Here is a 22545-nt window from a genome sequence, read left to right as displayed (position 1 = left end):
GAAGTGTGTGGGGTGGGAGCATCCAGGGCACTGTGAGTCACCTTCTCAAGTTCTGCAAGGAACTTGAGTCCGTTTTGCCCCTGGAAATCTGCTGAGCTGAATCAATTCATTCTTTGAAGTCTACTACCCTTGACGAAGTAAATCTCAATAAATTCTGGTTTCCTTCCTCATTCCAGTTCCACTCAGACCATGGTTTGGCAAATTTGTGGCTTTCCAGGATGTGCAAGCTCGCGGATATCGAAACCCAGCGCAGCCACCAGTGCCTGGATTTCCTGTGGGCTGAGAGACCTCAAGGATGCTCAGTGTGGGAGAGCTCTGGCACTCCACGAGCTGCTTGCTGCTTCCAGAGCTTCTTTCATTTTCACTTTTCTGCGCGCTTTTCTGTGCAGCTCCACCCGTGGCTCCCTGCGTCGCAAAGACTTCGGGTGCAGCAGCCTGTGCAAGGAGCTCCATCTGCCCCTGCAAGGAGCCCCTGCAAGGAGCCCCTGCAAGGAGCCCCTGCAAGGAGCTCCATCTGCCCCTGCAAGGAGCTCCATCTGCCCGGGCGGGAGCGCCGAGCCCGGGAAGCCCAGCGCAGGAAGCCCGGGGCTGGCGGCTGGAAACTGCCCCGGTGAGTGCGGCCAGAGCAGCGAGAGCCCCGTGGCTACGGAGCAGGGCGGGCTGGCACCCGTTCGGGAGCGGGGTGAGCAGCCAGACTCTGTCTTGCCGAGCCCATTTGGGCCCAGGGGACAGCCCCGGGGCGGGAAGCGCAGGGGAGCCTCCCCAAAGGGCTGTGTGCTTTGGGGTGCTCAGTGAGCGCTGGGCTCACGCATCCCCTGACCTGCTCTTATCCGCTCCTACAGCGCTGCCGTGGGTGCTGGGGACGAGCTGCTGTGAGCCCCTGTCCTCCGCAGATGTCCCGGGAGCCGTGGCGGCCGAGGCAGCGCTGCTGCCCGCGGATCCCGCAGCCCCGGGGCGGGCGGGCGCGGCTCGCCGTGCTGCTGCTGCTGGGGCTCTGCGCCGGGGCTCTGCTCCTCGCCGGGCAGCCCCTCGTGCCCACCGCCCGCAGCCTCGCCTTCCACTTCGCCACCCTGCAGATCGGGGCGCTGCTCAAGGGCACCTGCTACCTGGCCGAGGAGATCTTCCACCTGGAGTCCAGGTGAGCCAGCGGGGCTGGCTGCCTGCGGCGCTCCTGGGACAGCCCTGGGGACAAGGGCGTTGCACCCTCGGGATGCGGTGGGGTTTGCTCCTGGTCTCTGTGCCCACAAGTGCCCTCTGTGGCAATGATGCCACAGAGGTGGCCCACTGTCACCCTCCTGTCCCTTTCACCTATTGCTCCCTCTCCCACCTGCCCAGCTCCCCCATATCCCATCCATGGATGTCTCCTCTCTGTGGTAACCCCTTAGTGTGCCCTTTCCCCAGGGAACAGATCTTGGCCCCAACCTTTCCCCAGGGAACAGATCTTGACCCCCAACCTTTCCCCACCACCCAGTGCTGGAGGACAGGGGGCTGTTGTCTCCATTTGCTGGCCATGGTAACATTCCATCTGCTCCCTCTGAGTCCCACGGGTGCTGCAAGGGACCCAAGCCCTCTCCCGGCTGGGGACACTGGGGTGAGCTGGGCAGGATCCCACACGGCTCTGTAGTGGAAGATTGGTGGCACTGGCCAGCAGATGGGAGTATCCCTGGCCACGGCTGCTGAGGGTGAGTGGGTGGCCACCAGCCTGACTCCTGTCCCTGTCCCACCCAGGCACCACGGCAGCTTCTGGAGGGCCCTGAGCACCTGCTTCCCCCCGTGCTGGCACGGGCCCCTGCTCCTCGTCTGTGCCTCAGCCTACATGGCTCTCAGTGATGGGCAGCCACTTGGCCTCCACCTCATCCTGGCCAGCCTGTGCCAGCTCCTCATCCTTGCCCTGGGGCTCCAGGTAAGGTTCCCACACCTCCAGCCTGGCTGGCTGCCCGGGGAGCCCTTCAGCCCTGAGCAGCCGTGGGGGCACACAGCCAGCTCTGCATGGCCCCTGCATGTCCAGCCCACCCAGAGTCAGCCTGTTGGGGGAACACTCTCAGCTCAGCCCTGCAGAGCTGATCTCCCTGCCCCTGTGCTGCCTGGAGTGTTGGCAGGAGGGCCAGGCTGCCTCCTAATGAGCACAACTACTCCAGGGGATGGCACAGCCCCCCTGACATGAAAAACAGGGGTATTTTAAATGTCAGTCAAGCTGGAGCTTGAGGGGAAAGCAGAGCCTGTGTGTTCTCAATTATCAGTGTGGTGTGGGGGCAGAGGCAAGCCCCAGGTGCCTCTGCAGAACAGGAGGGCTCTGCTGTGCCCTCTGGAAGGGTTACACAGGCTGCAGAAGGCGCTTCCATCGGGTACAGGTGGGACAGGATACCCATCTCCAGCTAATGGCACACACGGAGCTGGCAGAGGCCATTGGGAATCGCCCCCTCCGGCCCTGGGCTGTCTCCTCTCCCATGCTGGGACACAAGATCCCAGTGGAAGGTGCAGCCAGGGAAATGCCTGGCTCACTCCAGCCCCAGTTCCCTCCTCAGTGGGGGCTGTCAGGGGCTCTGCCCCGCTGCCCTGCATGGTGGGGGAAAGGGCTGGTGGGGTTGTTCACTCTCCAGATCTCTTTGGAGTTCTCTAATCCCTGTGGAGAGCTGACTGTTGCAGAAAGGCTGCTGTGATCACCTGGTCTGTCTGTCCTTCCCTCCACAGAAGCCCTCAGCAGTGGAGATATCTGAGATGTCCGAGAGGTCCAAGCAGAACGTCGCTCATGGGCTTGCCTGGTCCTATTATGTTGGGTACCTAAAAATAGTCCTGCCACGTACGTAGCTGTTTCCCTGCATTCTCATGCCTACAGATAGAAATAGCTCCTAATAACAATCCTCCCACTTTTACAGCGTTAGCAGGGAAATGGGGAGCAAGGCAGAATGCAGCTGTACTCACACCAGGCACCTCTGCCTGATGCTGTCTTCCACCAGGGTTTAAAAAGTCCATGGAGGAATTCAGCAGAGCCAATCCCAACCTGCTGGCGTGCAGGAAGACCTGGAAGCTCCACATCTTGGTCCCTCTGAACTGTGATGTCTATGATGACCTGGAGAAAGCTGACAGCAACATCCAGTATGTGACAGACCTTACTGAAACCACCCTGGCCCGAGCTGGCACCAAAAAGAGGGTCTACAAACACAGCCTCTATGCAATCAGGGATGAAGAAAAACAGGTATGCTGAGAGCAGCATTGGGAGCATCATCCCAAAAGTCCTGGTGTCCCCAGAAGTGGCCGTAAGGACAGGAGACTGGCACCTCTCCTATTAGATACTCCCAGCTTTCTCCAGGCTTCCATGGGATGGAGAAATCCCATTCCTGTACCCCTTCCTCCCAGGCTCAGCTGCAGGGATGGTGGGCTTGCTTAACCCCTCCTGGAGCTGATTTAAGTCCAGAAAACAGTAGAAAACTGAGCAGAAAAAAAAGCAGATGTGAGCTACAGAGCATCACTTTCCATAGGATGAATGCTTCCTTGTGTTGTGGAGAGGTGCTTGAAGATGTCTGTGAGTCATTGACTCCCTCCTTTCCCCAGTCACCCCTTTTCTAGGCTGCTGAGCCCTAAATCTCTCCATCTCACCTTGCATTCATCTCCTCCCACATCTCCCGGCAGACTGGCCCTGTCCCTTCCCCTTGGAGGAGGGAACACCCTTTGGTGCCATGGATGGAGACATTGGCAGAGCTCTGCTCCTCCCCTGGGTCCCCTGATTTGCCCTTTGGCAGGGCCGAGCTCTGGGCTGCAGTTTTAAAGCCCTGCCTGCAGGGACCCTGAGCCTCTCCTTGCCCTGCTCCGGAGGAAGCAGCGCGGGTTTTTCCCGCTGCACTGATGCCGTGTTCCATCTGCCAGGCTCCTGCTGAGTCACTCTGCTCCCTGGGAGCTCCAGCAGCTCCGAGCCTGGACCTGGCCTTCCAGTAATATTTGCCCCTCAGCTTCCTGCCCAGTCCCTCACAGTGAGGCAGGGCCCATCAAGGCACCTGCTCCAGGGCACGGCAGCATCTGCCTGCCAAGGCTGGGAACTTCCTGCTCCTCTGCTTTTACCTGGGATCACATCCCTCTTCCTTCTAATTCACTCCATTAAACTTTCCAGTTCACCCAATGTAAGACTTATTAATAACACTGCTCCTCCTTGGCATGTTCATGGCTTTATGAGATTTCTCCTTGTTTCTTTGCTCAGCCTCCTTCCAGCTGTGCCTCCACCTTTCCAGTGTTTATGCTCTGCCCTCCAGCTCTCGGTTAGGATGCTTAGACAGAATAATAGAATCACAAAATACACTGGGTTGGGAGGGACCCACGAAGATTATCAAGTCCAATGCCTGGTTCTGGACAGACACCCCAACAATCCCACCCTGTGCCTGAGAGCATTGTCCAAACACTCCTGGAACTCTGGCAGCCCTGGGGCTGGGACCATTCCCTGGGGAGCCTGGGCAGTGCCCAGCACCCTCTGGGGGAAGAACCTTTCCCTGATATCCAACCTAAATCCCCCTGGCACAGCTCCAGCCTTTCCCTGGGTCCTGTCACTGGTCACAGAGAGCAAAGATTGGTGCTGTCCCTCCACTTTCCTTTGTATAGCAGAAGGCCACCAAGAAGATGTGATCACAGAGAAAGGATGTCTCCCTAGGGAACTGAATTCCATGGGGAAGATCACCCTCCAGGCTGCTCTTGGCAGCACTGACAAAGCCAGTGGCTGCCCCCCATGGGCAAAGGCAGCTCCCTGAACCCACCTGGCAGAGGGAACACCTGGATCTGTCAGGCCAGCTGCTCTTTCCCTGCTCTGCAAGAGGCAGGGGGACACTGGGGCCAGCTCTGTCCCAGTGTTCCCAGTGCAAGGCAGGCCAAGGAGCTGCTGAGAGGTCCTGAGTGTTTTGCCCAGTGCCAGGGTCTCCCAGTAGCCCTTTCCCCAGTCCTCCTGTCCCCACATCTTCTCCTTCCATGCCTGCAGCCCTGGCACTGTGCTGTGGAATATGCCACCCCGCTGCAGTCCCTCTACGCCATGTCACAGGATGAGTGTGCTGCCTTCAGCCGGGAGGAGCGCCTGGAGCAGGCCAAGCTTTTCTACAGGACCTTGGAGGAGATCCTGAAAGGCTCCAAGGAGTGTGCAGATGCCTACCAGCTCATTGCCTACGAGGGTGAGCGAGGGGAAGGGGGTTGGGGTGGCCAGGACAGTGGCTGTGCTCTTCTAGCCCCGTGTGATCTTGGATCAGTGTCTGTGCAGGGCTGCTGCCATGGGAGGAAGGGAGGGACTGCATTCCCACACGACACAGGAATGTCACTGAGCATGGCATCACTGCCTGGGTGAGGGAGGGCATTGTCCCACTGTGCTCTGGGCTGGGGTGGCCTCACCTCGAGCCCTGGGGCAGTTCTGGGCACCACAATATGAGAAAGATCTAAAGCTGTTAGGGAGTGTCCATGGGAGGGACATGAGGATGGTGAAGGGCCCAGAGGGGCCACACAAGGAGCAGCTGAGGGCACTTGGCCTGTCCAGCTGGAGCAAAGGAGACTGAGGTCAGACCTCACTGGAGGCTGCAGCTCCTCCTGAGAGGCAGCTCCAATCTCTGCTCCCTGGGACCAGGGACAGCCCCCGAGGGAATGGCTGGAGCTGTGCCAGGGGGATTTAGGTTGGATACCAGGAGAAGGTTCTTCCACCAGAGGGTGGTCAGGCACTGAACACTGAACTCCCCTGGGAATGGCCCCAGCCCCAGGGCTGCCAGAGCTCCAGGAGAGTTTGAACAACCCTCTGGGATATGGTGTCTGTGCAGGGCCAGGAGCTGGACTGGGTGATCCTTGTGGATCTCTTCCAACTCAGGGTATTCCATGATTCCATAATTCTAAGGACTTCTTGCTGTGGGTCTGAGGAGCAGAGAAGGTGGTGGCAGCACTGGTTATCCCAGCTGAAGTCCCCAAGGGGACCTGAGACAAGCTGTCTACTGCAAGGATTAAGTACAACAGCAGGCATCCAGGGGAAGCAGCAGCTCCCCTCGCTGTTGATGTTCCTGGAAGAAGCTGCTGGGGCTATAAAGCCCTCCCCAGCAGTGGGATGAGCGTGTGCTGGCTCAGTGCCATTCCTGCTGACAGGGGATGGGAGGGAACGAGGCTTTCCCTCATTCCCATCATCTTTTCATCTCCCATCTCCTCACCTCCACCAGATGAAATCAGCATCTTGCTGTAATGAATGTCGGTTTTTTCAGAGGAAACTCAGCACTCTCCCTGATGGGGAAAGCATTTCCATCCAGCAAGGCAGTTCCCATCACAAGCACTACTGGGAATCCAGCACATAGTGCCTGTAATTTTACACTCCTCCCCACACTTTGTGTTTGAATTTTTTCCCTCTGCCAGGCTGAAAATGGGAAGTAAAAGCTGTATTTTGACAGTGCAGAAAATTCTGCATATTTTGGGGTATTTGCTCCCTGCCCAGAGCTCTGCCTCAGGACAACCAGCAAAAGAAGGTTTTGTCATTCTTCTGTTCCAGAGCCAGAAGAAGCAGAGAGCCACTTCTTGTCCAGAGAGATCGTGTGGCACTTGCAGCAGGAGCACCACGAGGAGATTGCTGTGCTTGAGGGGAGCCACCCGCACACCCCATCCACGGCCCTGGACTCAGCAGAGCTCAACCTGCAGGTCAGCGTGTCAGACCTGCCACAGCCACTGCGCACTGACGGCTTCTGACACACAGCCCCTCACTGCCCCGTGGGGCTCAGGTCACCTTTCCCAAACCCCTTCCTCTTGGAGCATGTGCTAGCCATGGCTGCAACCCCCAGCTCCCACCCAAACCTCCTGTGCACCACGGTTACTGGAGCAGCTGACTCAGCCCACAGCCCTGTGACATGCTTCCCATTTTCTTTGTTATGTGCAGCTCATGTGTTCTTCTGTGGGTGTATTGTTTTTTTATCAGCTTTCATTTGTGTTGTATAAAGCACTTTTCTCTCTGGGACAAGTTGCAGTATCCTAAATTTTGGGTACAATGTGCAGTCTGCCAAGTGGGATAGGAAAAGGTTTTTCCATCAGAGGGTGGCTGGGCACTGAAGAGGCTCCCCCAGGTAATGGTCATGGCTCTAAGGCCTCCAGAGCTCCAGGAGCACTTGGATGATGCTGTCAGGGACAGGGTGGGATTGCTGGGGTGTCTTTGCAGGGCCAGGAGTTGGACTGGATGATCTATGTGGGTCCCTTCCAACCCAGGACATTCCATGATTCTGTGATATGCTGTGGTGTTGGATGGGGCTTTGGAAATGCCAGCCACAAGTGTGCCTGTGTGTCCTGGGACAAGCACACCCAGCCCACGTGGCCGGACTCTTGGGGCAGCTTCTGCAGGCACAGGGAGCGTGTGCAGGACTTCCAGGTGAGCCTCCAGCCTGACCAAAAGCGTTGGGGGCAGAGCAGGCTCAGCCAGGATGGGGAGATGGAGCTGAGACAACAGCCTTGCTCCTCCCTTGGCTGCCCAGCTCCTTTTAGAATCAATCACAGAACCACAGAATCACTGAGGCTGGAAAAGCCCTCTAAGGTCATTGAGTCCAACCATTAACCCAGCACTGCCAAGGCCATCACTAACCCGTGTTCCCAGGTGTCACATCCCTGCGTTTTTTAATATTTCCAGGGGACAGTGAGTGTCCTGCACAGCCCATACCAACGCCTGACAACGCTGTCAGTGAATAAATTCTTCATGATGTCCAGACTGAACCTCCCCTGGGGCAGTTTGAGGCCTTTTCCTCTGGTGCTGTCTTGTTCTCTGGCAGCAGAGCCCCACCTGGGGCTCACTTAAGGAGTTGTAAAGAGGGTGATGGTGCCACCTGAGCCTCCATTTCTACAGGCTGAGCCCTACCTCACCTCCCTCAGCTGCTCCTCATCTTGTGCTCCAGACCTTTCCCCACCTCCATTCCCTTCTCTGGACATGCTCCAGCCCCTCAATGTCTTTCTTGAGGGGCCCAGAACTGGACACAGAATTCCAGGTGCCTCACTTGGGCCATATATGTAGGACTGCACCTTTCATGCATGTGGGAGAACATGGAGGGAGATCTCTCCCCAGCTCCAGCCCAGTGAGCTTTCAGGAGAGATTTGGCTGCATGTTGGTCCTGCTGGGACTGGGAATTGGAACCCATTTCAGGATGCAGTAAAACCTTAATCTGCAGCCTAATCTCTGGGTACTGCATCTGTGCAAAAACAGCAAAAACGGCAGATGAAAGGGCTGGGAAGGGAGGGTTGGGACAGCAAAGGCCACTGTAAGGAGGCAGCTGGTTTGCAGAGCTATCAGAAATCTTTGCTGAGGCCTCCAGGATGTGCCAAGTGCCGGTGCTGGACTAACTGGAGAGGGAAGACAGCAGGTGAGGGACCTGGTAGGAGACATCCCGAGTGCAGGGAGCAGAGTGGGGGTGTGGCCCTGGGGTGTGGGCAGGATGTGGGTCCTGATCCCTGAGCAGCGTTCCCAAGGGCACAGCACAAATGCTGTGGGCACCTGCTGAGATGCAAGGGGAATACATCAGGGCTGACTTCAGCAACATGGGAACAGCCAGCAGCAGCTGTGTGAGCAGCAAAGCCACTGCTTTGAGCCCCCAAGGGCTCACACCTTCAAACCCACAGCTCCGTGTCCTCCTTGATGCCCTGCTCCCTTCTCATGTTGAAGCTCCTTATCTCACCCATCACAGGCTGGGCTGGAGGTGCTGATAAGCTCAGGCCATATTAGAAGGGGACAGATTGAAAGACAGGCACAAGCCCAGAGGAAATCTGACAGCACAACCTTGTTCCAGCAGCAGCCGTGCTGCCAGCCAAGGGCTCAGCTCCCGTCACTGCTCAAGGGCACAGCCAGGGCCAAGGTGAAAGCCTTTGCTGGCAGCAGGAACTAGAGGCAGGGCTGGATCAGAGGCAGGAAAATCAAACCTCAGAAGTGGCAGCTTGCTGCTAAGCTGGCAAACACAGGATAACCAGTTTCCCCTTGAGCTCTCCAACAGCACATATAGCTCAGTTTTAGTGCTAATCACAGCATCCCACAGCAGGTCTGACTCAGACTCAGGACTGTCCAGCTTGGAGGCAGCCCCATCCTCATCCATGGGGAGCAGCAATGCCACCACACCTCAGCAAGGTGAGCTGAGCAGGTCCAGGGGCCACCACAATCCAGCAGGTCCCAGGTGCAGCAGGCAGGGAGGTTCACAGCCAGGATCCTGCTGAGCAAGGCACAGAATGGCTGCATCCTCCCTCCAGCCAGGGCTGGGACCAGGGCTCCCTCACATCCCAGCTGTCTTCCCACCTGAAATCCCAGGAAGCACAGCAGTGACCCCTTTGTGCTGCTCCACACAGCACAGAGCCTTAGTCTGTAACTTCGGGGGGCTGAGGGCTGAGCTCCCTCACAGACCCTCTGAGGGCAGGTGCTCAGCTTCTTCCATGACCTAGAAAAACAGATCTTCAAGGAATCCCAGAATCAATTAGGTTGAAAGGGACCTTAAAACTCATCTCATTCCCACCCCCAACCATGGGCAGGGACACCTTCCAAGCCCTGTCCAACCTGGCCTTGGACACTTCCAGGGATCCAGGGGCACCCACAGCTTCTCTGGGCAACCTGAGCCTCAGCACCCTCACAGGGAACAACTCCTTCCCAGCAGCCAATATAAACCTCTGCCATGCTGTCCTGCAGCAGGTGAGGCTGGCAATGGCTTCACCTCTCTGGAGGTGAGAGCAGTGACTGATCACAGGGCTCTGCTGCCCTCACATGTTTTTTACTATTACCCAAATTTTCCAAGTCAGCCTTGCACTAAGTGGCACTTTTCAAGTGTTGTCAATACATTCCAAGAAAGGCCCTTGCACTCATTCACATAGCTTTATTTTATTTCATTTTGTTTTGTTTTAATTTTTTTATTTGATTTTAACCTTTTATGAAGTAAAAATCCTGCTTGAAAAGTGTCTGGTTTGAGGTGGCTGAAGCAAGGAAACAGCAGCTCAGCACTCAGCCTTCAGCAATAGTTGGACTTAAACTGGCTATTAATATTAATAACAATATTAATGCTGCTTCTTCGGGCTGCACCTGCCACTGCCTCTCGAGTCTGTTTCCTTTCCTTTTCCCAGTGCTCAGTGGGAGCAGTGTAATATACACTGGGAATGTATCTAAATTAATTCAGAGAGCAGCAGCCCAGAAGGCTTCATGGAGCTGTCTCCATGCTGGAGTAGCACCCATGAGAGTAACACATACATAACCCCCAGCACCACGGGTTTTAATTAAATTGTGCCAAGCACCTGAAAGCAACATTTCCCACAGTTCCCCAATCTTGCCTGCAGTTCTGCAGTGCCTGTTTTCCAAGCTGGAAGTGCGGCAGTCCGGGTTTCACTGGCAGCTTCAGTGGCTGTGTCAGCTGGAGCGTGTCCCCAGCACAGCTCTGCAGGGCTTTGGGCTGACACAAAGAGGTGAAACAGCCCCAGGTTGTGTCAGGGAATGGATATTCAGGAAAATTTCTTCACTGAAAGGCCGGCCAAGCACTGTGACAGGCTGTCCGTGGCAGTGCTGGAGTCTCCGTCCCTGGAAGTGATCAAAAACATGTGGGTGTGGCTCTTCGGAGCTGGTCGCTTTTTAATGTTTTTTTTGCCCTGGCAGGGCTGCGTTGATGGTTAGATTGGATGATCGCAAATCATTTAGGCTGGAAAAGAACTCCAAAGTTATTTTTGTTCTTTCCTAATTCTGTTATTTCTGGGAGTTGATGTGGAAATTGCCCCCTGGAGCTGGGGAGTGCCCATCAGAGTGACTCCTCAAGGCTGAGAGAGAGATTTGCTCCAGGCACTGAGATGGGTGAAAAGCATCATTACCCGTTCAGTAATTACTACCTTTAATATCACTTAGTGTTGTTATAAATGCATATCATATTACTGGCTTTTCACAAATATTATAATGAATGTTATATGTATAAGATTAGAACATTTAGCTGTATTAATATAGTTTCCTTTATTTATGTTACTGATGAAACTTAGAAATAGTGGTATAATACATATATGTTAAGCTATGGCATAGTATTAAAATAAAAGCTACTTTTGTTTGTATAACCCAAAGACTGAAAAAGATAGTTAGGGACACCCCTGCATTTGTAAACTATGTAAACTAATCCAGATGAAGACAGCAGTAACCAGAGCTCTGGGGGAGGAATTTACTGCATTTCTGTTATCAGGGAATGTAAATCTCAATGGCACCAAGAAGATTGATCTATTGGAAAGGGGGCAAGAGAAAACTAAATAGAATACCAAAAATCCTAAGAATATGTGAATATGTATGAGAATTTATGGATATGTAGTAGGGTTCTGTTTTTAAGGAACAATCCATTGTTACTAGGTGTGCTCTCTTGGCTGAATGCAGAGACACCCGGCCGTATCTGTATACTTTACTTTATCTCCTAATTGTCTTTTTATTAAACTTCTAAACTCTATAAAAAATATGTGAACCTCGTTTTTCACGGTGTGAACATTGCTTCAAAAATACTGCACTGCTCTAGTAGCTAGTGCTACCTACACTGTGCAGTAAATTCTGAAGATTTTCTAGCGTAATCCTTACAATCATTAAATATTTTATTTATACAAATATTTTTGGGTTACCATCCTTAATTCTAAAGGACAAAGTCGCATAAAGGCTCAATTGTACTGCTTTAGACACAAACCACTGGCCAAGCCTGGGACTGGATCAGGCTCCTCACGGAGGAAGAGCCCTGGGAAGCTGTGGAGTTTGGAACCCCTCCATGCAGGGGTGGGATGGTGAGTGGGTCTTGGAAGCCCTGACCGCTCTGAGGGGCGGCCACGAGCCCTGTCAGCCGCGGGGCAGCCCCGCAGGTGCCGGCACCGGTACCGGTCGGTGCGGGGCCGGTACCGCGCTGGAACCGGGCCGCGCCTCAAGAGGAAACACCGCCCCCCCAAGATGGCGCCGGACAGGCAGCGTGAGGGAGCAGCAGCTGCCACGTGACTCCGCTCCACCCAATCAGCGCCGGGTGACGCCTCCGTGGCGGGAAGGGGCGCGCGGGAGAAGTCGCTGCCTGCGCGGCAACCAATCAGCGGCGGGACTAAAGGGGGTGGTGTCACGTGCCTCTCCGCCAGCCAATCAGCGGCGGGCGGCGGCGGCGCCAAGATGGCGGACGATAAGGTGAGCGGGGAGGGCTGGGGCTGAGGAGCCGCCGGGGCTGTGGGGAGGCCGCGCCGGTTCCTCCCGCGGGGAGGTGGGAATCACCTCCGTGTCTCCCGCAGGACTCGCTGCCTAAGCTGAAGGACCTCGCCTTTCTGAAGGGGCAGCTGGAGAGCCTGCAGCGCAGGGTGGAGGACGAGGTGCAGGCCGGCGTGGGGCAGGTAACGTGCGGGCTCGGGGCGGGCCTGCCGCTCCCTCTGAGAGGGCCTGGTGGGGGGAAAAACAAATCCCAGGGAAAAAAACAACCCGCAGCTCGCCCCTGGGGCACGTCCCGTGTCGCCCCCTCCCCGATCCCGCCCGGCCGTGCCTCACGGTGCTCTCCCCTCAGGACGGATCGCTGCTGGCATCGCCCTTGCTCAAAGGTTTCCTGGCGGGATACCTGGTGGCCAAGCTCCGCTTCTCCGCCGTCCTGGGCTTCGTGGTCGGCACCTGCACGGGAATTTACGCCGCCCAGAACTACGCCGTGCCCAACGTTGAGAAGACGCTTCGGGACTATGTGAATTCACTGAAAAAAGGTCGGGACTAGCGAGGAGGAGCCCGGAGGCAGCAGGGACTGCAGGAACGGTGCTCCTTAGTTAGCAGGCACAGAGCACCCCCAGGGCTCTGGGAGGCACGTCACCTGCTCCCTTCTTTTTGCTGGAAAAGGGCTTTGCACCACACCATGCGACACGCCAGGGGGCTGGTGGTGGGTGTTTGTTGGGCATTGTGGCAGCAGTGATCACTGCACTAACCCACAGCAGCCTGAGAGCACTGAGGGCCTGCCAGCTGCCTTTTCCCTTCACCTTTCCCTGTGCCCCTGTGGACTGAGGGGCTGCTGTGCCCTGTGAGCCGTGTGCCCTGGCCACGGTGTGCCCTGGCAGTGTGCTTTGTGTGGCTCCTCAGGAAGGCTTGTAGTTCTCCTCCTAACGAGAGACGACACCCTGCTCTCCTGCTGCATCGTGAATGTTGCAGGGAACATCCTGCTTGAATCAGGCTCATTAAATTCTTGGTATTTGGTCTCTTCAGTGTTGCAGGGTGAGAGTATGTTTGGCCTCTCTACACTGACAGCAGCTCACTTGTGCTGGCTCTCGCCTGGAAATGGGGATGTTTGGGAATGCTGCTGGCTCTGCCAACAGGCTGCTGCAGAGGGGGCTGTGGGCACTGATGCTGCTGCTGTCTGTGGCCATCTACGGCTCCCACGCCCCCCTCCTGACCCTCTGCAAGGTGGATGGGGCCATCCCCTTCAGTTCCACGTCCGTGGTGGTCCTCGTGGAGCTCACCAAGCTGGCGCTGTCCCTCCTGTTCCTGCTGGCGGGGGCACGGGAGCCACTGGGAGCGGCCCTGTCCTGGCGTCACGCCGCGCCCTTCGCCCTCTCGGCCCTGCTCTACGCTGCCAACAACAACCTGGTGGTGCACATGCAGCTCTTCATGGACCCCAGCACCTTCCAGGTGCTCAGTAACCTGAAGATCGTCAGCACGGCGCTGCTGTACAGCCTCCTGCTGCGCCGGCGCCTGGGCAGGCGGCGCTGGCTGGCCCTGCTGCTGCTGCTGGCCGCCGGTGTCGCCTACAGCTGCGGGGGGCTGCGGGGGCCCGGGGACCCCGGCGGGATGCGCCTGCACGTCACGCCCGTGGGGCTGCTGCTGCTCTCCGTGTACTGCCTCATCTCTGGACTCTCTGCTGTCTACACCGAAGCCATCCTGAAAAGCCAGGCGCTGCCCCTCAGCCTCCAGAACATCTTCCTGTACTTTTTTGGGGTCCTGCTCAACCTGATGGGTTCCGTGTGGAGCGGCACGGAGGGCGGGTTCCTGGAGGGATTCTCCCCGTGGGTGCTGCTGGTCGTGCTCAGCCAGGCTCTGAATGGCCTCATCATGTCCGTGGTGATGAAACACAGCAGCAACATCACCAGGCTCTTCGTCATCTCCTGCTCCATCCTGGTCAACGCCCTCCTCTCTGTTGCCCTCTTCAACCTGCAGCTCACCCTCCTCTTCTTTGTGGCTGTGGTGTGCATTGGCCTGGCCGTGCACCTGTACTATGGAGTCGCATAGTCACTGCCTTCATCCCGCGTGTCTGGGCAGCCCCAGCACTTCCTCAGGGCTGCAGTCATTCCTGGTGGGTGTCTGCACCCCCAGGATCCACTGAGGGGGAGAGCAGCCTGTCCTGCTTCCACAGGGAAACTGCCCTGCTCCAGTCCAGCCAGGCTCTGTGCCATGGTGTTCCCATGGGATCAGGCATGCCCAACCTTAGTGGAGGTCCTGAGCCCCTTGTGCATAGTCTCAAGATGTGCCAGGGGAGGTACATCTCAGGAGTAATTTATTCACAGAAGGGGTGATTAAACTTTAGAAGGGGCTGCCCAGGAAGGTATCACCATCACTGGAGGTGTTTAAGGACTGGACATGGCACTTAATGCCATGGTCCTTTTGATGGGTGATGTTGTGTTACAGGTTTGACTTGATGATCTCGGAGGTCTTTTCCCACCTAAATGATTCTGGGACTCGTGTCCCGTGTCCTGAAGCTGCTTCCCCACACCACAGTGGCCTGGGAATGCTGCAGCAGTAACTGGCCCTGCTGCAGCTCCTGCCAGCCCAGCATGGGAGTGGTGCTGTTTCAGCTCCCATGGATGCTGCTTGATCCCTTCTGTTCCTGGTGCTGCTTCCCTGGGTCTCTCCCACCTCCACGGTTTTCCAGCCTAGCCCCTGCCTGGAGCCCTGCTGTCCTCGGGCCCCGTTTCCCCTTCCTGGGCACTGTCTCTGCAGAGCAGATGGGGAGTGGGGCATGTGGGAACTTCCACCTGCTCCCCAAGAGGGGGATGCCCCCTAAATTTGTACCAAGTTTTTGGCAGGCAGAGGCCACCCAGGATATTAAAGCTGTGGTTCAACAGCATCTGTGTGTCTGTCCTGTGTCTGCCTGCCCTGTGGGATGGTGGCTGTGCCCCTTGGGACGGGTTTGGGGGCCAGGGGTGTGTCTGAGCCTGGCAACACTCACGGGTGAGGGGCACCCACTTTATTCCATGTGGCTGCAGCTGTGGGCTGCCAGCCCTCCCACCAGGCTGAGCCTGTTCTCCCACGGGCCGGTTCCCAGCACAGGGCAGGGTTTTCCCTCGGGAGCAGCAGGGAGGAGGGGAGGCTGTGCCTGGGATCACTCATGTGAGCGGGGCTGGCCACTGCCCTGGCATCACGGGTGGCTCGGTGCAGGGAGGGCTCCGCAGGGCCCAGAGCTGCCGGCCCAGCCCTGGCCGTGGCTCAGGGGGTCTGTGTGGTGCCACCGGCTGTGCCTGCCCGTCGGGCATCCCGCAGCTGCTGGTTGTGCTCGGCGAGTTCCGCAGCGTCCCGGAGCAGCTCCTGCAGCAGCGCCCGGTGCCGGCTCTCCAGGGCCTCCCGCTGCTCCTCTGCCAGGCGCTGCTGGTCCCGGAGCACCTGCGGGATGCCCGGGGCAGTCTGGCACTGCCCTGGCACAGCCGGCAGAGATGTCCCCAGCCCTGCCTGCCCACCTGCAGCAGGTGCTGTCTGCAGGCCTCCATCTCCTGGTGGTGATTGTGCAGCAGGGCCTCCAGGTCCCACTCGGCCGCCTCCCGCTCCCGCAGCGCTGCCTCCAGGCTCAGGCCCAGCGCGGTCACCTCCCTCTGCCAGCGCTCCGTGTCCCCCTGAGGGGGACAGGGACAAGGTCAGGGCAGCTCCAGGGTGTCCCTGCTCCCCTGGGCTGCACTAGGGAGAGCAGTGCCAGGGGAGGAGAGGCTGGAGCTCGCAGTGCCTGTGCTCACCTCCCCGCTGTGCTCCTGGGCTGGCACAGCGCCGGCCCCGAGCTCTCGCTGGAGCTGCCGGCAGTGCTGAGCCCACAGCCGCTGCCGCTGTGCCCTGGCCAGGGCACGCTGGACCTCCGGGGATGGGCCGGGCTGGCACCGGCTCCCTGCCTGGGGGAGAGCAGAGAGGGCTCGGATGGCACCAGGAGCCAGAGCTGGCAGCACAGAGCTGGCAGCACAGGGACCCTGCGGGCTCCCACTCACACTGTCACACCCAGGCCGTGGCTGTGCCTGTGGCACTTTGCTCTGGTTCAGATCCTCCAGCAGCCCCTGCCCTGCACTGGCCAGAGCTCGGTTGTCCCCTCCCTGGCGTCCTGCTGTGTGGGGATGGGAGGAGGATGAGTGTGACATGGGGGGCTGAAGAAGGATGTTCAGGTGGACAGTGAGGCCTTTCCCACCGTGTGCAGCCATGCTCTGTGCCCACATATCCTCCACCCAGTTGTGAGATGCGTGCCGGGCCCCACGCTCCGGCTCTGCTGGCTCCAGGCTGGCGCTGGTTGGGTGTGTCTGGGTCCCAGACTGCTGGCCTGGTGCTGTATTCCCTGCAGAGACCTGCTGCTGTCAGAGAAGGAGATGTTACAGGGACACAGCTGGAATTCAGGGCTTTTCCTGCAGAAGGCTGTCCCTGGATGAGGGGGCCTGGCCTGACCTCTGCCCACCTCAGCACTGGGCTGGCACACCTCACTTGTCCCAAGCACCTCGGCCACCGCCTGCTTTTTCTCCCACCTTTGATTCTTCAGCACCTGGAAAAAGGAAACTGGAGGTCCTTGTTGGGGTGTTTCAGACCTCCAGGCCTGGCATGGCTCCAGAGACAAATCTCACCCCTGGGACAGCTTCAGCCCCTGCCCTCAGTGCTGGACAAGGGTCTTGACACCAGGAGGGGTCAAGAGCCTGCCCCTTCCCCAGCCCAGGGAATGAGTGCCATGCCATGGATCCAGGGGCATTCCCCACCTGCAGCTCCCGCAGGGCTCTCTGCAGCAGGGCCACAGCCGTCCTCTGCTCAGGGAGGCCCGATCCAGCCAGCAGCTCCTTCCGTAGCCCTCGGATCTCCCTCCGGCGCGCCGCGATCTCCTCCTCAGGGTCCCAGAGTGTGGCAGAGATGGTCTTGGCAATCCCCTTCACCCTCTCAGCCAGTCCCAGAGCTCCCAGGATCTCCTCTCTGGAGGTGTCTGGGAGAAGAGCGAGCCCTGGGCAGGGGCCATGGGGTTCCACCAGCACGGGGGGTCCCAGTGCGATGGAGATGATTGGAGCTGGTGTCCAGCTTCCAACAACTGCATCTGTCCCCGGGCAGCAGCCAGGGACTGAGTGCCAGGTGTGGGGCAGGATGGGGGGAATCCTCAGGGAGGGACATCCAGAGTGTGTCCCAGTCCCAGGGGCTACCTGGCAGTGACACACACAGCAGCAGGAAGGTCAGGCTGTTCCCCTCCAGCAGCCGCTCCATGATCCAGGGCAGGCAGACAGCACCAGGTTCCCTGCACACAAGCACAGACACTGCAGGAGAGGCTGGCCCTCGCAGTGCCAGGCAGGCTCAACCCTGTCCCACAAGAGCCCAAGGATGGGCTGGCCACGCGTGTCCCCAAGCCCGTGTCCCCAGGGAGCGGTGACACCCCCTTGGCTCCCAGCCACGGGCTCCCACGGGGGTGTCCCTCCTGCTTCACCTCCAGGAATGGAATTCCCTGACCCAAAGGCAGCACACGGGTGTGCTGGGATGGGAACACAGCCCAGCCCCTGTACCTGGGGCAGGGCCTGGTGGCCCCTGGGGACACCAGAATCCTGAGGGCCGAGCGCTGGCGCCTGCCACCCTCCAGCTCTCGCTCCACGGTGAGAGTGAAGAGGCTGCCAGCCCTGGGGAGAGGCAGGTGTGGGAGCAGGGCTGCAGCAGAGCACCCCACAGCCCAATCCTTCCCAACCTGTGGGATCTGGGCCAAATCCCTCACCCCTGCACAGCCGAGCGCCCGTCTGCGAGAGGCTGCTGAGAGCACCCCTGGAGCAATGCAGGGCTGGCAGCCAGCCCCCTGGCATAGGCACTGATGGCAGCCTGGGCATCGGGCACGGCCGTCTCTGTTGCCTCCTCCACCATCCTGGAAGCAGAGGGAGACAAGACCGAGCGAGAAGGGTCACATCCACCCCCTGTTCCTCACTGAGGAACACCCAGGGCCGTGCTGTGGCTGGGCACCATGCTCCCTGCCCAGCCCCCCTCCTGATGTTGGGGTGCCAGTCCCCAGGAGCATCTGCTCAGCCGTGGGGCATCAGGGACCTACAGGCCCAGGGGTGCCACATCCATCACTTGCAGGGCTCGGCCGTCGGGACGGAGCAGGTCCCAGGCTTTGTCGTGGGTGCTGACCTGGAATGAGGGGACTGCATTAGGCAGGGGGGCAGGAAAAGGGGGCTGCTGGCATCCCACACTCACCAGGGGCCTGGACTGCTTGTGGCCATTCACAGGTGAGGGTTGACAAAGGCTGGTTTGGGGGTAACTCCCAGCTTTTCCAGCCGTGGCGCCAGGGAAGGGCAGAGCCCTGGGAACACCCGAGCCCTGTGTGGAGCTTATCAGACCCCTGGCAGCATCCCAGGGCCAAAGGGCAGAACCCAGCCCAGTGGCAGGAGCTGGCATCGCTCCTGTGCCGATCAAGGCCACACTGGAGGGAGCAGTGACTGGCCCGGGAAGCCTGGCTGTGATGGGGGCAGGAAGGGGTTACAGGGCTCCCTGGATCCCACCATGCTGCTGGAGCCTGGGAGGTGCTCTGGGGGCAGCTACGGCTTCCCACATCCTGGGAAGAGGTGAGAACACCTGGGATCCAAAGGTCTCCAGTGCCTGGTGACCCTCGGGGTGAGGGGTCTGGATGCCAGTACAGGGCAATACGTGCTCTTGGCACAGCAGGGTCTGGGCAGTGGCAGAGAGGGAATGGGACCCTCATCCCAGGACATCCTGCCCTGCTCCTGCCCTACCTGGACCAGACTGACCATCTGCAGGCTCCGTGTGTCATCCCCCAAGGCCTGCAGCTCTTGGAAGATGGTGTCGATCACCTGTGGACAAGCTGGGATCTGTTGTTTCCCGGGACCCGTGGCTGGATCTCACCCCTGGCCCAGTGGGATCGGGGTCTGTTGGGTGCTGGGAGCCCAGCACTGCACAGTTGTGCTGTCCCCTCTCGCTGTCACCTGTCCCCTGTGCCCTCACCTGCCAGATGACACTCTGGAAGGGCAGCTGTGTCCCAGGGCCGTGGGGGTCCCACAGCAGCAGGGACACGCTGTAGCCAAGGGGAACCAGGGCCAGCTGGGGTCTTGCCAGCTCCAGGACCTTCTCCTGGTAGGAGAGACATATCCAGCATGGCACAGCATGGCACAGCATGGCACAGCATGGTGCAGATGGCCCTGGCTCATGTGGCTGGGGACAGGGTACAGAGAAGGACTTGGGGCTCTCGGTACCTGTCCTGCATCCAAGTGGAAAACACCATCGACAGTCAGGGAGCTCTCCTGGTGCGAGGGAGGGGGATAATGTTCAGCTTTCCCTTTTCCCAGTGTGACCAGGGCAGGGCAAAGGAGGCACTGGGCACACTGGGGTGGAGATGGCAGGGGTGGCACAGAGGGCCTGGCATGGGCAGAGGTGATGAGAGACCCCCTCCCTTCCCCTGCTCTCTGGGAACCCCCAGGAGTCCCCTACAAGAGAGGGGCCCGTGGGGGTGTAGGGCAGCATCAGCCCAAGACCTCAGCTCCCATCAGGGTCCCAGGTGTGGCAGGAGGTGGGACAGAGCCCCTGCTCCCTCCTGGTTCCCCAGGGACCCTCGTGCCTGGATGTCCCTGCCCTGCAGCTCTCACCTGGGGCTCCTTCCCAGTGAGGAGGAGCTGTAGGGGGTCCTTGCTGCCATCCACCCAGCTTCCTCCTGGCCCTGGAAGCACCGAGTGTGGGATGGTGTGGGGGGTCACCCCCACCTGTCCCAGCCCTGTCCTGCCCCCCTTGCAGCCTGGAGCCACATCCCAGGGCTCCACATCGTTCCCGAGCCCTCCTGCTGTGACTCAGAGCCACCAGGATGGGGGGACACCCTGTCCCTGTCAGCACTGCCCACACCAGCTTGGCCACTGGTCCAGTGCCACCACAGCTGTGGCTGCCACCCTGTCCCCTTGTTTCCTGGGGGTTCAGGTGAAGGCTCTGGGGTGTCCTGAGCTCTACCTGCTGCCCGGTGGAGTCCCAGAGCTGCTCGCACGCTGACATCCTGCTCAGGCTGCCGGGATGGAGGGGGAGGGAGACACACACCCAGCACCACCAGGAGCTGCAGGAGACCCCAGGGAGCTGGGCAGCCCCTGGCAGATCCCTCCAAGCCAGCCTGGGCTGTTCCCCAGCACGGCACTCACCTCCTCCATGGGCAGTGTGGCAGCAGCCGCCGTGAGCTGCTGTTTGCTGGGGCAGGGATGGGGTTACCTGAGGGATCTGGTTCTCCTGCATTATTGATGGATGTGGGCAGAGCCAGAGCCAGCCTGGAGCCATGTCTCCCTGAGAATCAGACCTTTTGATATTGTTTTCATAATTTCTAGCCACTTTCCAAGGAAAGTAACTATAAACATAGGTGTTTATACATTCCATTAAAGATTTGCCTTTTGATGGACGTCTCTCATGGCCAGTGTGGTTGGGAAGGTGTTAACCTGACTATCCAATCCCTGGTTGTGGTCAGAAACCTATAAATACTGAAAAAACAGATAAACTTCCTTCTTCTTTCACCACACCTCGAGCTGCGTCCGTGTGAATCATTTTGACAGTGACAGAGGCACCCTGGCCCAGGGGCTGAGCCCTGCTGCCCGAGGAATCAGCGGCACCACGGAGGGCAGGGGGTGCCCAGAGCCACTCACAGCACCGGGGAGCTCCCAGCTCCAGGAGGAACATCTCTGTCATGGCTGGGAGCTGAGGGACCTTGTACTGCCACACAGGTTGTCACAAGAAGTGACCACAAACCACAGGAGATCAGTCACAGCAAGAGAGCGCAGAAGGAAATGCCCGTGCTGGGGATCCTCACTGGCTGTGGAAATGCAGATGATGGGGGACAGGAGAGAGGGCCCAGCACAGCCCTGCCCTGCTTTGGGCAGCACCAGGAGGAGCAGATGCACTCGTGTCCCTCTGTTCCCTGTACAGAACCAGACCAATGTGCCCCCAGAACTCCCTCAGCTGTGCCTCAGGTGTGGGGCTGATGCCAGCTGGACACAGATGGAACAGGCAGCACTGGGGGCTGCATCAGGAGCAGGGCAGGACAAGTGGCAGGGACAACAGGGGCATGTGGGGGCTTGGGGAGGTGGAGGTGGCCAGAAGGAAAAGCCCTTGGGAGGGTGGAGGCCTGGGACAGAGCAGGGCACAGGGCTTTGGAGGGTTCCCCAGAATTTGGCTGGGCAAATAATAAAAAATATGAATATAAATATAAATAATAATAAAAAATTATGTTAATAATATTAATAATACCAATAATGATATTATAAATAGGATAGAAATAATATAATGTAATTATATATTATATGTTATATAGTATATAGTGTTTAGTATATACTATATACTATATACTATCTATTATAAAATAATACTATTATATCAATTTAATTATATATTAATAGAAATTAGTGAATAAATATATTAACAATAATAAATAAATAAATAAATAAATAAATAAATAAATAAATAGGGATAAATAAATAGGGATAAATAAAGTGGGATAATGCTGGGGGAAGGCTCTGCTCCACAGGGGAGTCAGACTGGGGACTCCAAGAGCCCCTGAGCAGCACTTGGGGTGCTGTGAGGGAGCCCCTGTGGGGCAGCACTGGTGGCAATGGTCACACACCCCCCTCATGTGCTGTGGCAGGGCCTGGCAAAGCCTCAGATTCAGGAGGCAGGGATTTCTCCTTCCTCATCCCTCAGCCAGCAGCTGCTGCTGCTCCGTGCCCAGCCAGCCCAGGGTTCCCAAGGCGCAGGGGCACCCTGGTGTCCACCAGCACCCTGAGCCAGCACAGCCCAGGGCCCCACCCTGCCCTGGGGCTGCTCAGGACAGGGACACAGCCCCACAGGACAGGGACACAGCCCCACAGGACAGGGACACAGCCCCACAGCCCCACAGGACAGGGACACAGCCCCACAGCCCCTCCAGGACAGGGACACAGCCCCACAGCCCCACAGGACAGGGACACAGCCCCACAGGACAGGGACACAGCCCCACAGGACAGGGACACAGCCCCACAGCCCCACAGGACAGGGACACAGCCCCACAGCCCCACAGGACAGGGACACAGCCCCACAGCCCCACAGGACAGGGACACAGCCCCACAGCCCCACAGGACAGGGACACAGCCCCACAGGACAGGGACACAGCCCCACAGCCCCACAGGACAGGGACACAGCCCCACAGCCCCACAGCCCCTCCAGGACAGGGACACAGCCCCACAGGACAGGGACACAGCCCCACAGCCCCACAGGACAGGGACACAGCCCCACAGCCCCTCCAGGACAGCCTGGACATGCAGCAGACCCTGAGTCCATCCCGATCCTCGCCCCGTTCAGCCTCCCTCCAGCTCCAGGGGTCCTCCCCACTGGCTGCTTTCCCCCAGCCCGGCTGTGTTTGCCCAAACAGACAGAAGGACGGACACAGGGAACACCCA

The 22545-nt window shown here is 58.4% G+C and overlaps 3 protein-coding genes across 3 annotated transcripts; all 3 read left to right on the top strand.

Annotated features, from left to right (window-relative positions):
• The first annotated feature begins 287 nt into the window (after nt 1-287).
• STING1 (stimulator of interferon response cGAMP interactor 1) lies at nt 288-7056 on the top strand. The gene is made up of 7 exons (XM_058848531.1): nt 288-610; nt 843-1138; nt 1729-1903; nt 2692-2800; nt 2958-3196; nt 4958-5144; nt 6485-7056. Exons 1-7 carry the CDS (start codon nt 296-298, stop codon nt 6676-6678), a joined length of 1515 nt encoding a protein of 504 aa, XP_058704514.1. The 5' UTR covers nt 288-295; the 3' UTR covers nt 6679-7056.
• A 4924-nt stretch (nt 7057-11980) lies between these two features.
• Nucleotides 11981-13149, top strand: SLC35A4 (solute carrier family 35 member A4). The gene is made up of 3 exons (XM_058848546.1): nt 11981-12106; nt 12208-12306; nt 12474-13149. Exons 1-3 carry the CDS (start codon nt 12092-12094, stop codon nt 12669-12671), a joined length of 312 nt encoding a protein of 103 aa, XP_058704529.1. The 5' UTR covers nt 11981-12091; the 3' UTR covers nt 12672-13149.
• On the top strand, nt 12521-15005 carry LOC131583931 (probable UDP-sugar transporter protein SLC35A4). The gene is made up of 2 exons (XM_058848539.1): nt 12521-12660; nt 13151-15005. The coding sequence occupies exon 2, from the start codon at nt 13223-13225 to the stop codon at nt 14168-14170; it is 948 nt and encodes a 315-aa protein (XP_058704522.1). The 5' UTR covers nt 12521-12660; nt 13151-13222; the 3' UTR covers nt 14171-15005.
• The last annotated feature ends 7540 nt before the right edge of the window (nt 15006-22545 follow it).

This window comes from Poecile atricapillus, chromosome 13 (assembly GCF_030490865.1).
Source record: "Poecile atricapillus isolate bPoeAtr1 chromosome 13, bPoeAtr1.hap1, whole genome shotgun sequence".
Classification (NCBI taxonomy): domain Eukaryota; kingdom Metazoa; phylum Chordata; class Aves; order Passeriformes; family Paridae; genus Poecile; species Poecile atricapillus.
Note: the sequence above shows the minus strand (reverse complement) of the source record. Positions and strands in the feature narration are given on the sequence as shown.

Coding starts and splice junctions, on each gene's coding strand:
- SLC35A4 (XM_058848546.1), top strand. Junction 12,307..12,473: donor TGCAGGCCGGCGTGGGGCAG/GTAACGTGCGGG, acceptor CTCTCCCCTCAG/GACGGATCGCTGCTGGCATC.
- STING1 (XM_058848531.1), top strand. CDS start 296: ATGCTCAGTGTGGGAGAGCTCTGGCACTCCACGAGCTGCTTGCTGCTT. Junction 1,904..2,691: donor TCCTTGCCCTGGGGCTCCAG/GTAAGGTTCCCA, acceptor TTCCCTCCACAG/AAGCCCTCAGCAGTGGAGAT. Junction 3,197..4,957: donor TCAGGGATGAAGAAAAACAG/GTATGCTGAGAG, acceptor CCATGCCTGCAG/CCCTGGCACTGTGCTGTGGA.
- LOC131583931 (XM_058848539.1), top strand. CDS start 13,223: ATGGGGATGTTTGGGAATGCTGCTGGCTCTGCCAACAGGCTGCTGCAG.